Below are 15,292 nucleotides of genomic sequence, written 5' to 3'. Positions count from 1 at the left end.
GAATGGATCAAGAAGATGTGGTATATATTCACGATGGAGTACTACATGGCAATGAGAGGGAATGACATATGGCCCTTCGTAGGAAAGTGGATGGACCTTGAGGGTGTCATGCTGAGTGAAGTAAGCCAGGCAGAGAAGGACAGAAACCATATGTTTGCACTCATAGGTCTAACAGGAAAACAAGAGAGACCTAATGGAGGACCAGGGGAGCGGAGGAGGGAGAGAGAGTTGGGGAGAGAGAGGGATGCAGAACTTGAGAGACTATTGAATGCTGAGAATGAACTGAGGGTTGGGGGGGAGGGGGGAGGGGGGAAAAGAGGTGGTGGTGATGGTGGAGGGCACTTGAGGGGAAGAGCACTGGATGTTGTATGGAAAACAATTTGACAATAAAATATTATGAAAAAAAATAAAATGTATTAAAAAAAATAATAATAATATAAATAACCCCTTGGTAACTTGCATTAAGAAAGAGATGCTTTTAGAGCAAGAAGTTGAAAGACTTAAAATACCATACATTTCTATGTCGTGGAGCTCGATGGTAATTTTAGTAAACCATTAAAACCAATTTATAAAAAGACTAATGACTAAGAGGGCTAACTTTCTAAAGAGCAGGAACTATTTGTGTTTTGAACATGAAAAGTGAATAATCAAGAAACTGAACTCTTGAAAGTGACCTCTAATAGGTAATTTTGGGCAAAAGTTGACATGAGGTCTGCAAGTAATGTATATTGGTGTCCACGTTAAAAGTCACCTGTCCAAGACTCCGACAGGACATGAATCTGGTTCCAAGAGGTCCTATGCAAGTGCCAAATAGTACAAGCGGTTACACACATGCTACGTCATCTGGTCAGCAGGGATGAATTCAGCTCGTTCTTACCTATTCTGTTTTCTTTAAAATGGCTTTTGTATATAATAGAGGGTTTTTCACCTATGAAGTTACTTGAGTGAATTAGTGAAGGCTTCTTAAATTTGATACTCACTAAGTTTAGAATGTTATTGAAGTAAACAGTCTTACCTACAGTGCAGTGCATGGACTGTTCAAGACTGGATGTTTGGCTGGAAGCTGCTTTATCATTCAATTATCAGAATGGTTATAATTTTGCATTATTACCCTCCTTGATTTTCAGGTATGCACCTGATTGAGCTTTATAGTTATAAATTTAGTTTCTGTCCGTTAGTTAATGCTACAGTAGTTAGTATTTGTAACAGTTTTATTGGCATGCAAATTTTGATTAAACTCAGGCATATGTATTCCGTTGTGAATCCTCCCTATTCCTATTGCTAAATAAAGCAGGTGTATGTAAAATCCTCCCTGTACGTAGTCCATACAGGAAACTTCAGAATCCTGAGATGCTTTCTCCCTGTAATGTGGAGGAGCAGGAAGGCTTCAGGGCCCCACACGTCTCCTGAGTGGCCTGTAGGGAACGGGCTGTCAGCCTCTTTCCCGCTGACACGTGCTGCTCGGCACGGAGAAGCTCTGTACAGAAAGCAGGCGCGTCCTTCATGAGGCAGTACTTCGGGCAGACGCTGAGCGCGCTGTACTCCTCTTTGGTGTCTGTCTCTCTGAAATAGACCACCATGTATTTGCAAAGGGAAGTCTGGCTTCTCAGATCACTGCAGAAGAGGTTAAAGGCAAGGGGGAAGAGGCCTTGGGAGTTCTCGTGGGGGCTGCGGCCGCCCTCACTCTTGTCACAGGTACCATCACACATGGTATTGACGTCATTGGAAAGCAGGAAAATGACTTTATCCACTGCTTTCTTCTGCGTGGTAAGCCACTGCACTGGACCCATCTCCGCTATTTTCTTTTTCTGCCAGTCTTCAAGAATAACCTCGCTTCTGCAGTGGTTTTGAAGAAATTCAGTGAAGTAACAGACTGTGTGATGGAAGCATATTTCAGGTGGGTAAACCACAAGAACCTTAATGGGGGGCAGTAGGGTGGCAGTAGGGACGGAGGCCTTCTTGATCCTTTCTGTGGGGGAAGAGTGTTTGTCAGCTAGGAGCAGTACACAGCCGGCTGTCCCTAAATCTGAACCACCACTAGGAAACGAGCCCCTGCTGGGGCATGCTGGCTGAGCACGGGCCACGTCGCTGCCTGCAGGCAAAATACCCGCCACGTGCCTTTGGAACACAGCACCTGAAACACACTGATGTTTAAACCTTAAAGATGCTCTAAAAGGTGTATTTTCTAAGTCCCCATCACTAAGTCAGTCTTCTTAAGCTATATCTTTTCAAATAAAGTCACAAAAACTGTTTAGGTTTGAGGTACTTTGTTTTAGTTGGGTGGTTGTAACTAGTAATTTTAGTTTCCTGTATAAATAGGGCTACCTGATCTCTGCCCTTCTCATCACATTTTGAATTAAGTCAACTCAGTATTTGATCCATCTGATGTCTGCAGGTGGTAGAGACTTTGTGGTTGTAGTAGGTTAACGGGCACCCTGTTTCAGCTGGGAACTGGAATTCTGTCCTATATGTGGTACAGAACAGAAACTACATATGAAAGCACTGTAATTAATACAGGCCAGATCATAGCTCCTAAATAGTTTTCCTAAGGTCAGAGTTCCACATGGCTTTCTTACTTGGGTTATGAGAGTAATCTTGTTCTATCCACAACATCACTAAGGACTCGAAGGGTGCATTTTTTTCTCCATGTGGACAAGAGGAGGAGCAGTGGGCTTCTCTCTGTGTATCTGTATAAATACTCTGATTTCTGTATTCAAGTCTTTGACGTTTGTAGAGTTGCCACGGACCTTGAGGTACCTTAATTCAAATGAGTGTTTTTATGCTATGGAACAATTATTTTTAAAAGGTAGGAACTAGCTTGGAATACCTGTTACAGGCAGTAATAGTGAAATGCAGTTCACTATTCGTTGTCTTTTGCCCACTGCAGTACTTGTAGGTGCATCAGTGCTAAAAATGAAACCGGTGGCAGTCACTGGATCGAGAGGGCCCTATCCCTGCTTTGCCTTGGCAGTTGTGACCCAGTCGCCATTATCAATATTTTTGGAGAGTTCTACAGCCTTACATCAGTGCTCCCTGACTCTTGTCTTAATGCCAAAATATAACTGCTTCTAGAGGAATCTTTTAAAAATTTCAAAGTGTTATTTCCTCATTCAGATTTCGTTAAAGAACTAATTATAACACTTACTGTGCCTCCACAGTAGGTAGATCCCAGCCATCAGCACCGCCGTGGCCCCCAGCAGGGCTGGGAAGAGGAGAGGCAGCCAGCCACCCAACACGCTCCTGCCTGGAGAAAACCAATTTGATTTACTTTCAGCAAAACAAAACCAAATGTGTCTCCTATTTGAAAACTTCAGATTTTTACTCCGTACTCTGTAGAAATTTAGATTCCTGTAAAACCAAGGATCAGTAGATTTCTAGAGGGTCTGCAGATTGGTGCATTTTACCATGGAGTGTCCAGGTCATTCATTATATTCTCTGAAGGGATATGGGAGGGGTGCCTGGGTGGCTCAGATGGTTAAGTGTCTGACTTCAGCTCAGGCCATGATCTCATGGTTCGTGAGTTCAAGAGCCACATCAGGCTTCATGCTGACAGCTGAGCCTGCAGCCTGCTTTGGATTCTGTGTCTCCCTCTCTCTCTGTCCCTTCCCTGCTCATGCTGTGTGTCTCTCCCCCTCAAAAATAAAAAAGGGTGGGGGACCCAGGAGGTTAAGAAAGTTACACCAAAATCATTTGGCTTCTTACTCCATGTCTACACAGGCATTTTCACCCTGGTAACCAGAACTTGCATTCGGGTTTTTTGTTCTTTGATGAACGAACTAATGTTATACTCGGTGTGATTACTTAATACATGGCACACACACATGCCATTTTTCAAGGCTGTTTTGTTAGACTGACAAACTCAGGGAGGGGGATAGTGCCACCTCCCACAGCAATGTCAGCCAGGTAAGCACAGGAGTCCACAGGCCCTGTGCCCGCACAGAAGGCAGGACTGTTAGGCACCTGGGTTGTCAATTTGTTGGGCTGTTTCTGAGAGTAACACCTTCTAACTTTTGACTCCACCCTGGGGTAGTTCTGGGAACATTTTATTGGTCTGTAGTGAGAGAACTACCATCTCTAAGTCCAGAAAGACATTTTCCTGAATGTGCTGCTCTCACGCATCAGTGAGGTGTGTCTTTGAGGGGCCAGTATTCCTAATTTGTGGCTGAGTGATCTCATCAAGTCAGCTATTGAGGCTGATAAAATCACAATGCAGTGAAACCCACGTTCCCTTATGTACTCGGTCCTTTAGCGCTGCTGACATTTCAGCAGGTCCTTGTAGCACAATGAGCATCCATTCTGCACTGTTTATTTTCCCCCTTTGTGTGTGTATCCTGTTTCATAAAGGATCTTGTGGTGAATTCACAGTTAAAGCCTCCATTCCCAGTCAGGTGGCAGGCCCTCTGGCCCTCCTTGGACATCTTCCCCGGCACCCCAGCCCCCAGCATACACAGCAGGGACTCCCGCACCCTCCCGCAGGCACATGCCTACCCTGGCCTATAACCTCTCTGATCAAATGGCTCAGCACTTACGGCCATCCAGGGAGAAGGACACGCTGGGCTGTGGGCAAAGCACAACTGTTCCTTTGCGTCGGATGCAGTCATTGCCACAGGTACGGAAATACGGAGTCAGCTGAGGGGAAAACGAGGCCTGGGAAGCTCCCATCATGCTTCAGAGCAAAAGCTCAGCATCATACCTACTTCCACCAAATGTTTCCCCCTTTCTCTTCTGGTTTGAAGGGCACCCCCACCCCAGGATTGTAATAGGACATTTTTTTGCCTTGGTCACTTTCATAACAAAGCCCTAAAACCCAAACCAGCAACAGAGACCAAACACCTGACTCCCGAACTGTGAACCTAAACTTTGTACATGTTGCTAACATGTTGGTTTCCTTATGTAAAAGGGTTAGGTCATAGGCTAATACGTATACAAATATTCCCTCTACAAAACCCCAAGCAGTAGAGCTCCTATTGACAGATACATCCCCCAGGACTAGGGAAGTCTGGTTTCCTGGAAAAGGTGCAATCATAATATGCTGACAGGTATCTGCTCCCTCTGGTGTGTCTGAGTGCCACCTTTATGTTCCGGGGAATGAAAAACAAAAGCTCCTTATATCTTGGGTGTGGCTCTGACCCTCCATGTCCCCACATCATAAACTCGCAGCTGAAAGAGACCTGAGAGCATCTGCCTGGTCCAGCTTCCTGTTTTCCAGCCGACTAGCCTCAGGCCCTGATCGAAACCCAAACTTTCTGATTTTAAATCCTTTGTTGCTTCGTTTTACAGTTAAAATTAACCTTGGGAACAATTAAATGGTACTCCTGTCTCAGAAGTTTTCTGAAGCTCCGGGAGTAAAATGGAAAGTCAATGGCCACTAAGAAAAGCGAAAGGGATCATGACCTGAAGGTTTGCTTCTCCCCTCGCCTCCATAAGGACTGAGGCCAGGGTTCCCTGCTTGTTGCTTGGTGCCAGCAGTGGCGGCCAGCTGTCCAGCGCCCCTGCCATCGCACACAGCTCGCTGAGCCTTACCTGGACCACAGCACCTTCGCTCTCCCCAGTCACTGGAATCACCACAGAAGTGCGCGTTTGGGGGTTGTTCTGGGGCAGAAGTGAGACAAACTGAGAATCATGAGCCAGGGGAGCAAGAACAAAGACTGCGGGTGGAAGACCGCTCTTCCCAAAGGGACTCTCATCAGCCTGCGTGAATAAGGATTCATTTCCTACTTCAGACACGTCTACTTCTGGTTGGTTTTAGATTCCCAGGGACAGTTCCAAGGAAGTTCCCAGGTACTTGGTTAGCTCTGTGAAATGAGTCAAAACAGCCCCACACACCTGGACCAGCGACCATCCCGCCTGTGCTCTGTTAGAACGGAGAGACTGTCCAGGGACTCCCAGGGGGCCTACGTTTTGATCGTCAGCAAGGTGAGCAAGGCTGGGGTTGGTGGTAGGAAACGAAGGGAAGAGGTACCTCCAGCACGGTAGAAAACCCGATTACGATGTGATTGCGGATGAGAGCCATGTATTTGTTTCCAAGGGAGCTGGTTGTAAAATTCACTTCCACCGCTGTCTTGTTCTTCTTACAGGCAGTGACATTCGGATCCCACAGACTTCCTGAGTCGAGAGAGAATCACATGGACGGAGTTGCAAACTGCCCCTTATTTAAGTCTCCCAAAGGGCTTGACCAAAACAAATGTAAGTTCTCAGGCATGCGTTCCTCCAAGGGCTCTCCCTGCACAGTATACTTTTTACTGAGTCACTGTGCCCAGCATGTCAAAGCACCTGCTGCTGCCCAAGAAAGTGTAGGGCCCATGTCACCACTTTGCTGAGATAGCTTCTCTGGCTGGGGTGGGGGGGACACAGATGGGGTTCTACGACTCCCTTCAATTCTCAACCTCCATTTTGAGTTAAGCATTGAGGTCAGCATTTTCTCCGTTTCAGGATGGAGAGGAGGAGCCCCGGGCCAGAAGACATGTTTAAGGTTATAGAGAGTGAATAAAGCAGGACTACAGCTACTAGAACATGCTGGGTTCCAGGAGTTTCATCCATTAGACCGTTCTGTTGGCTTTACTGGGTGTGAAGAATGAAGGAAATGCCTCACTGCTTAGTGGATACCCCGACAGGCCTACTCAGTGAGACACGGTCAGTTGTTTGATTCTTGTGACTTGCAAATCAGCACCAGGTTAATTTCCAGGAACAGATAAGACAGGAGTGTGTGGTGTTTTCCCCATGTGGGAGAGCATGTCAGGCCCTAGCTCAGAACTGTCTTTAGGAATTGGGGTCTAGAACTGATGGAAGGTCTGCAGAGCTCCCCACACCCATGGTGCCCTCCACACTCCACATCTCTCTTGGCAGGAGGCAAGAGAGGAAGCATAACGCTTCCAAGTCTGCCTCCCCTCAAGGAGACTGTGCATCTGATGGGATGCAAAGGGATGCATGGTGGGGTGGGGGTGCCTAAAAGGTGGGGACTGGTTCCCTCACGTGTCACTGGCCTCATTAGCATCATAAGACTGTATGACCCAGAAATGTACACATGCCCTTGTAAAATCCTTGGAAATTGGACACTTAGGACTTATTATCCTAAAGGCACTTATTTCAAAACCCCAAGGGTAGAGGCAGGTTCTAATAGTCTAGCCTGTGAGAGGTGAACCCCAGTGAAGACACAGGTTGAGACTATCCTTTTAGGTCTTCACTTCAGTTCACAATCACACCTCGAATGCTTGCTAATCCAAACGGAAGGTTCACAGGGTCCCTAAGGCCAGAGGTCAGTGGAAGGACTTACAGATTTCCCTGCAGTCAGAAGGGGCCTTCAATCAGCACCACTGTAAGTGCAGTTTGGACAGTGGGTGTCTTTCTGTGACTGTTGACTCACTACCTAAACCTACTCAGAATCAGTCCTTCTCTGGACAGGCTGCTCGATGGAGTCGGCACAGGGCTGGCTGGGGACCGGCCCTCTCTGGGTAACCTGGACACACAACTCCCCTGCTCTGGGCCTCAGTTTCTTCGTGGAAGATGGATTGGGCTGTGCTGGCTCCAGGATCTTCTAATAGCAAAGGCAAGCATATTTACTTACCTGCCTCGACGCACTTTTTTTTGTATTTCATCATGTGGTCGAGGCAGCCTGGAGATTTAAGTGTAAGTTTTTCCATGTTAGAAGAAGGTACCTCTGCTCCACACCCTCACCAGCAAGCACACACGCACACATGCTTCTCACACTTGTAACAAATTGCCAGAACATTCAAGATGTGAGGTAAGATAACAAATTTAAATAAACAGTAACATTTGGCATTTGGCAGTTAAACAGAAGATTACCCACAAAGTGATAACCGGAGTCTAATTTAAATAGAACCTTTATCAGACGAGTATCTATGATCCCCAGGAGAAGACTCAAACCTTTAAAAAAGCAGGTTTGATAATATATGTAAATACTGCCCCTTCCAGGAAGTGGAACTCAATCCACCCCACACCCCTACCATGGAACAGGGGGAGATTTAATCATTTGTTTAAGAAAAAGAAAAAAAAACCCACAGTAGAGAAATGGAAAATCCAGTAGATTTACAATGGAGGTACCTGGCAGAAACCACTCACCCAAGTGATGATGGTGAACATGACCGGTGACGTGGTGTGTATGTCACCCGCCCCTGATAGGAGGCGAGGATCAGGACACTCCACCTCTGCACTGTCTCTCCAGAACCTACCACCCCCAGTCTAATCAGGAGACAGACATCAGACAGAGCCAGATGAGGGGGGCGTTCTGCAGGATGCCTGGCCAGCACTCCAGATTGTCAGGGTCATGAAGAACGAAGAAAGACCCAAAGCCTGTCACAGACCAGAGGAGGCTGAGGGACCCGAGGACTAAATAAGGACTGGCACAGAAAGAGGGCATTCATGTAAAAGCAGGTGGCATTGAAATAAAGTTTGGAGTTTAGTTAATAGGAATATACCCATGTTGGTTTCTAGCCTTTGACAATTGTACTGTGGTGACATAAAAGGTTAATGATGGGAGAAACTGGGAGAGAGCTATATGGGGATCCTTTGGACATCTACACATTCTCTGTATTATCTTTGCAATTTCTCTGTAAAGTTAAAATTACTCCAAAATTCAACATGTATGTTTCCTAAAATGAGGTTTGGTCGCATCAAGAAAGCTGAAAACTACTGTGTAGTAAGTTGCGGGGCACCAAGAACTCCCTGGACCACACTTTCAAAGAACAGCAAGGAATCAGAAATTGCCCCATTTGGCCTGGACACCATGCCAGAGAGAGAGGACAGGAGTGGAGTACAGAACAGGTGACCCATCCAGGTGAGGGCAGCATGGGAATCGCCTTGGCCCGGCACCATGCTGGCGCCTCCACACATGACATATGACCCTGTCTTGTCCTTATGGCAGCCCCGCATGTGACCCTGCAGGTGTGATACTACAGGGCTGCTTGTGTGCTGTGGAGTAAGAGAAATAACCCAGAGTTCAACCCGGGGCCAACTGCCTCTCACTGACAGCTTGGGGGCCGACTGGAGTCCACAGTGTACACACCACTTTCTGCATCAGTGGCAGATGGTTAGAGTCACTGATTGAGAAGGACCATGGTTGGAACGTCAGCCTCACTTTTCCTGCATGCATAACCCAGGGCAAGTTGCTTAAGCTCTCAATGTCTTCATCTGTCCAATAATCTCGGGGCTGTTGGAAGCTTCGGTGACAGGATGCATGTCAGGTGCTCAGCCAGTGCCTGACACACAAGAATGGGCTTTTCCCTACATTTTATCTGACTTCCTCCTCTCCCCCACTCTGTGAGTGAGGCATAGTTACTACTGTGGATTACAGATGAGGAAACCAGACTCAGCAAAGCCAAATGCCTTGTCAAGGTACACCAGCCTCTCTGTGCCAAACCACACCCCCCCCAGCAAGCATCCCAGCAAGACAGAAGATGACAGAGGAGTGAGGGAGCTCACCTGGTGAGGTGAAATTCACAGACATGGAGGGGCTGTCTTCATTCATATTTGCATTGGGGATATTGTGGGCTCCAACGAAGTAGACTGTGTTCAGCTCCACAGGAAAACCTACGTAGGAAAACGTCCACTGAAAGGGAAAGCAAAGACCCCCTGAATTTCTGAAACACTGCAATGCAGAAATACAGTACCTTTGCGTGCTGCTCTCTCCGCTTATAATTGCATTCCTTAACCTACTGCTGAAGCTTCTGTCTCCAGCTGATGTCTACTACGGGAATGGAGTTCACACAACTTGCCAGCGTTAAGTCACAGAATCAGAGAAGTATAAACATTTAGAGGTAGGATAAAATTTAAATTCAGCTCCCCTCACTTTGCAGAAAGGGAAACTGAGGCCCAGGGATGCTGACTTGCCCAAGGCACACAGCCCAGGAGTGGCCAAAACTAGGATCTGAGCCCAGGCATCCAACTCCGGGCTCCAAGCTGCGGCCACTCCGCAGCCTGTGTGTACACCACGTCTTGTCCACCCCCCAAGCAAAGGGGCGAGCTCTAATGACAATTAGCCAAGGTGCCTCAGAATGCTCACTCTGCCGCCAGAGGGTCTGGTCTGAGTCTGGAAGGCCTCTGTATAATTGCACCTCACGCAGCTGTAGGACTGGAGGTTACTCTTGCCTGTCACGCAGATCTTGGTGGCCTTCAACAAGCGGATGCTGGCTGCAGAGACAGGCAAGAAGGCAGGGTTTACTCAGCACGTAGAATGCAGCCAGCTTGATGCTAGAGCGTTTACGTGCCTCATCTCAGCTCACAGTCACAACAGTCCTGTAAGGTAGGCACCCTCACTGTCCTCCATTTACAGATAGGGCAAGTGAGGCTTGGGGGATTTCAGAGAACATTGCCTAACCTTACAAAGCTCATCAGTGGCAGATATGGATTCAATTCCAAAACCTAGGCTCTTTCCTCCTCATGGGTAAGCCTCAATGTCACAGGATCCTACAAAGGGGACTCTAGCTCTGCCCTACTGTGGGTGTCTTTTAAGAACAGGCCCCCTCCAGAGTGTCATCACCATACCAGGCCTGTTCTGACTGTCCCTCCCTCCCCCTATTCCTCACCTCCCACTTAGCACTCCTTCAAGGCCCAGCTCTCCTAGTAACAACGGCAAACAAATGCAAATGCTCACTCTGTACTACTTGTGGGGTCACTGCCTCCCCGCACCACCTAATTACAGTGCTCCCCAGGGCCCTCTCCAGCTCCCCGCTGCCTCCACCCCACTCAGATGCAGCACAGCTCCTTCCGGGACCCCCCGCCCAACACACACACTGAGCCTGTGCCTCTGTGCCTGCCTCCCCCTGCCCTCTGAGAGCCCTACTGGGAGGGAACAGTGGCCACCTCACCTCTCTGTCCCAGGCATTCCTGGATTCCTGAATTGAACTGAATTCTGAGCGAGTAGAAACCAGAGACAAGGGCTTTAGGTCCCCAGGATTGGTTCATGGAAAGAACTCACAAGTTGCCTTGGGGGAAATGCCAGGACTTCAGTGGTGCCATTTGGGAAACAGAAATGTACCTGAGCCAGCACTTTTCCTAAACTTGATGGTGGTGGTGGAGGGAATCATCTCTGCACTTGCTCTGTTTTCTTCCATGAAATGTAACATACCAAAGAGTACACCGAGCTTAAGTAGACCACGTGAGGGTTGTCACACTCGTGTAGCCAGCACCCAGGCTGGGAAACACATCAGGAACGCCCTTCGTGCTGTCAGTGACTCCCTGCCCAAGAGGAGCCACTACTGTGACTTCCAACCACTTAGCTTTGCATTCAGACGTGAATGTGGACTCTTAAATCTGGTGTCTTCTGTTTGTGAGATTCATTCATCCATTCTGTGTTTAGTGACAGATCATTCATGCTCACTGATGCATTGGATTGGTTTTATGATTCTAATTCTATTGTCAGGCATTTGACGCATTCCATTTTTTTTGGCTATTACGAATAATGCTACTATGAATAATCTAGTATAGCAGTCCCCCCTCCTTACCCACAAGGGACATGTTCCAAGACCCTAGAGGATGCCTAAAACCATGGAGAGTACCGAACCCTGTATACACTAGGTATTTTTCCTATACGTACATACCTATGATGAACTTTATAAATCAGGCACAGCGAGAGATTAACAATAACTGACAACAAAATAGAACAATTATGACAACAGACCGTAATAAAAGTTAAGTGACTGTGGTCTCTGCGGAAACGTATGCTGTACTCCTCCTCCTATGTGATGAGGTGAAGCGAGGTGAATGCGGCTGGCGCTGTGCCGCAGCCTTAGGCCACTATGGACCTTCTGAAGATACGGCAGAAGGAGGATCATCCACTTCCAGCCTGTGGTTGACCGTGGGTAACTGAAACCATGGAAAGCAAAACCGCTGATAACGGGGGACCACAGTATGTGGCTATTGGTGCACTTACGTATTTACAGTATTCTGTTCGGATCCTGCCAGGGGTGGAATTAATGGATCAAATAATCTGCACTTTTCTGCTTTAGTAGATACTTCAGGCTTTATTGTTTGATGCATACTTACCATCTGCCCGGAGTACCCAGCTCACATTCATCAAGATTGAATAGTCCTCCATTACAACTCTGCTTCTAACAGATTCCACTCGGAGGTCCCTCAAGTCTCCTGGGGTCAGAGTGTGTTGGACCATCCACTCTGGAGACGGTCCTGGGAAGAGGCAAAACTGCCTAAGAGGCTCTCCTCCCTGACCCCACCCAATGCCATCTCCTCTGAGTGGCCCACCCGGATCCCTCCTTCACTCACTATTCATCTCTTCTTCCTGCTAAGGCAGCGCACATCTCTTAGTGCTGGCTGGTTTATGGCCAAGGAGGTGGGCAACCTCCTGGCCCCGCCTCACAGGGCACTTGGGACCACCCCATGCGCCTGTGCATGTATGGATGTATTTAGCTTATTTGACATGTGTGTCCCTCATGTCTCAGCCTAGACTCCAGCCAGCTGGCCCACACAACTCCCAGTTCCTAATCACTGGTGGCCCCAGCTCTCCTCCAGCTCACCTCTTCCATCCACAATTCCTGGGCAGATGCCCACCCATTCTTCAAATGCTACCATCTAAAACCCTCATTTTTTTCTAAGATAGCTGCTTCCTGTTCTCAACTGTAAGTGACCTCCCTATCATGGCACTTGATCTCCCAGAGTGTCAGGCTTCACTTCCTACCCTGAATAGGGATCCCGTGTCCTGCATGTGCCCCTCTTACTGGCCAGGAAGCCAGCCCATCTGAAACACTGGGAGCTCTGCCTTGCCCAGTTGAGGCTTCATCCACATCAGCTAACAAAGTAATATTTCACCGTGGTCTCCAGGGACCCACTGCCTGGATGTGGGCCCCCTAAAGTCCACTGTTCTGTTAGTGTAAAGCCCCAAATACCCATTCCCTAGCATACCTACCGGGTTCAGAGCCACACTGAATGGTCTGCAAGAGACAAAGAAATAAAGTATCATGTTGAATGCCTTCATAAGACTTCATTTGCCCAATCAGACAAAACACTATCTTTTTCTTAAAATGCATATATAAGTGGCAAACTCTCAGAGAAAAGCTGGGCTGGTTCCACTTCAGTTTAGGGGAGACTAAGCTGGCCCAGGGTAGGGTATGATAGACCTTAGATTAGCTATCAGTATACTTAGATCCTCAAGCCTGCCCATCACCACACTTAAAAATTAGAACTGGGTCTCCACTCCTCTCTGTGCCTTGCCCCCTTGCCCTGCTATAAGCAGGAGTGACTCTGGACCATCTTGAAGACCCCTTCCCACTCTCTTGGTCAAGTGTAGATTATGAGGACCATCCAGAGTACCTGTTGATTCTCTCCAGGTTAAGGACTAGCTGTGCCAAGAAGATAAACAGAAGAAAGCTATGAATGCAATCCAAGGTGCCGTCCCAGTGTCTTTAAAACATTCCTCCTCTGATACAAAAGGACTCACCTGATCTGGCTATTCAGAAAATCAAAAGCACTTGTGATTTCATCAAGTTATCTTTTGAAAACAGCTTTTAGAAAATAAGTATGAACATTAGTGTCCAGAAAGGCTAGTACTAAACCCTTTGGAGTTAACAGCTCATGTCATTTTTTTTTAAATAGTTTATTGTCAAATTGGTTTCCATATAACACCCAGTGCTCTTCCCCACAAGTGCCCTCCATCACCACCACTTCTTTTCCCCCCTCCCCCTTCCCCTTCAACCCTCAGTTCGTTTTCAGTATTCAATAGTCTCTCATGTTTTGCATCCCTCTCTCTCCCCAACTCTCTTTCCCTCTTCCCCTCCCCCTGGTCTTCCATTAGGTTTCTCCTGTTCTCCTGTTAGACCTCATGTCATTTTAAGAAACTAATAATTAGTACTTTTGTTTTGGAAAAAAACACTGGATTTAAGATATTTAACTTTCAGACAGCAGCAAGTTCCAGTGACAAGACCCTCTAGGATAAAAGTGCACGGGCTCTGGAATCTGACCCCTCTTAGCCTGTACATTTCCAAACATCTTGCAAGACAGAAGGTAAGATTTGATGGTTTGATTAATCTGGGTTTGGTAAAATTGATAGTCCCTCATCTTTGTCTTTTTAAAGCTGAACTTCAAGTAATATCAGACATTTTTGTAAACAAATAAGCCACCATAGTGGGAGCTGAGTTCTTGTCAAAGGGCTGGTGAGACAAATTTTAGGAAGAAGCAAAGCAACAAGGAGAGTAGCTGGAGACATTAGAGCACATGAATGGGGTTCATCTTTCCATAACCATCAACAAGTAACCACCCCCATTTATGCTAAGAGGGCACAGATATAGTTTCAAAAGCTATTTGATAAGATTTTTCTTCAATAGTGACCCAGAAGATTCCCTCAATCCTTCAAGGCACTGGGAAAGAAAGGAAACCTGCCAGAGTTCAACAGATTACCAGCTCCACCACTATGGCACCCCGCCAGCACCAAGCAGCATGGCACAGAAAGGCAACCGGTATTGGAGAAGCACTTTTTTTTTTTTAATGTTTATTTTTTGAGAGAGAGAGAGAGAGAGAGAGAAAACGAATGAATGAATGAATGAATGAATGAGTGAATGAATATAACTATGGGAGGGGCAAAGAGAGGGAGACACAGAATCTGAAGCAGGCTGTCAGCACCGAGTAGGATGCGGGGCTCGAACCATGGACCTGCGATCATGACGCTTAACCGGCTGAACTACCCAGACGCCCCCCAAAGCAGTTCTTGTACCCAAATGTGGGCAGACCTCAAGACTGCAAGGGGTAACAATGAACAATATTGAGCGCCTACTACGTGCCAGGCGCTTTGCTGCTGCCTTGCAAGCCCTGTCGCTGCTCCTCACTAGTCCCCGTAAGTTGCGGGGGCTTATAGATGAGGACACCGAGCCTCAGTGAGCATAAGGCTAGCATTCGAGCCCGGGTCCGTCTGATTCCCAGGCCCCTCACTCGAGCCTGAAGCCCGGGACTGCCTGGCAGGCTGCCCCAGGCAGCGCAGAGGTACCCTTTCCAGGCGGCCCTGGGAGAACAAGCATGAGCTGGGGCGTCGGACGCCGTCGGGGTCGGAGCTCCGGGGAGGGAACGCGGGAAAGGGGCGCGGGCGGAGGCTTACCGGCTCCGTGGACACCGCTCCCCAGCACAGCGTGGCCAGGCTCAGCAGCACTAGCGACATCCTAGCACTAGCCAGCGTCCGTCCTGCCGCACTCTTAACTAGGCGCCCGGGGCCATCCCTCGGGGCCCCGCCTCCCGCAGCGCCGCCCCCGCCCCGCTGCCTGGGTGGGGAACGTAGGAGCGCCGGGGCCGCCTGCCGGGGCTCGCTGGGATGGGCCGGGTCCCAGAGCCTCGGGGC

General features: G+C 48.0%; 1 protein-coding gene and 1 long non-coding RNA gene across 11 annotated transcripts; one reads left to right on the top strand and one right to left on the bottom strand.

The window, feature by feature from the left end:
• Positions 1–1,193: 1,193 nt before the first annotated feature.
• IL17RB (interleukin 17 receptor B) lies at positions 1,194–15,286 on the bottom strand. 10 transcript variants are annotated; one of them, XM_029916237.1, is made up of 11 exons: positions 15,056–15,286; positions 12,878–12,902; positions 12,001–12,141; positions 10,019–10,146; positions 9,439–9,565; positions 7,565–7,612; positions 5,963–6,105; positions 5,524–5,691; positions 4,530–4,629; positions 3,146–3,244; positions 1,194–1,969 (listed from the first exon to the last, which is right to left on the bottom strand). In XM_029916237.1, the coding sequence occupies exons 1-11, from the start codon at positions 15,113–15,115 to the stop codon at positions 1,338–1,340; spliced, it is 1,671 nt and encodes a 556-aa protein (XP_029772097.1). In that variant the 5' UTR covers positions 15,116–15,286; the 3' UTR covers positions 1,194–1,337. The 10 variants fall into 10 exon arrangements, with proteins under 10 accessions (XP_029772097.1, XP_029772103.1, XP_029772099.1 ...); XM_029916243.1 differs by having other exon boundaries at positions 5,524–5,592; XM_029916239.1 differs by lacking the exon at positions 15,056–15,286 and having other exon boundaries at positions 1,194–1,873; positions 12,878–13,428.
• On the top strand, positions 1,809–8,674 carry LOC115273255. The gene is made up of 5 exons (XR_003900760.1): positions 1,809–1,897; positions 5,281–5,916; positions 6,078–6,186; positions 6,433–6,633; positions 7,402–8,674. It is a non-coding gene; the product is annotated as an uncharacterized LOC115273255 (long non-coding RNA).
• Positions 15,287–15,292: the final 6 nt, after the last annotated feature.

This window comes from Suricata suricatta, chromosome 12 (assembly GCF_006229205.1).
Source record: "Suricata suricatta isolate VVHF042 chromosome 12, meerkat_22Aug2017_6uvM2_HiC, whole genome shotgun sequence".
Classification (NCBI taxonomy): domain Eukaryota; kingdom Metazoa; phylum Chordata; class Mammalia; order Carnivora; family Herpestidae; genus Suricata; species Suricata suricatta.
This window is presented reverse-complemented; position numbering and strand designations above follow the sequence as displayed.

Excerpts from the sequence above, each read along its gene's own strand:
- IL17RB (XM_029916236.1), bottom strand. The coding sequence starts at position 12,998 with ATGCATTTTAAGAAAAAGATAGTGTTTTGTCTGATTGGGCAAATGAAG. Across the intron at positions 12,142-12,877 it reads TCAGTGTGGCTCTGAACCCG|GACCGTCTCCAGAGTGGATG; the intron begins GTAGGTATGCTA and ends GCCTCTTCCCAG. Across the intron at positions 3,245-4,529 it reads GTCCTTCTCCCTGGATGGCC|GCAGGAGCGTGTTGGGTGGC; the intron begins GTAAGTGCTGAG and ends GGTTTTCTCCAG.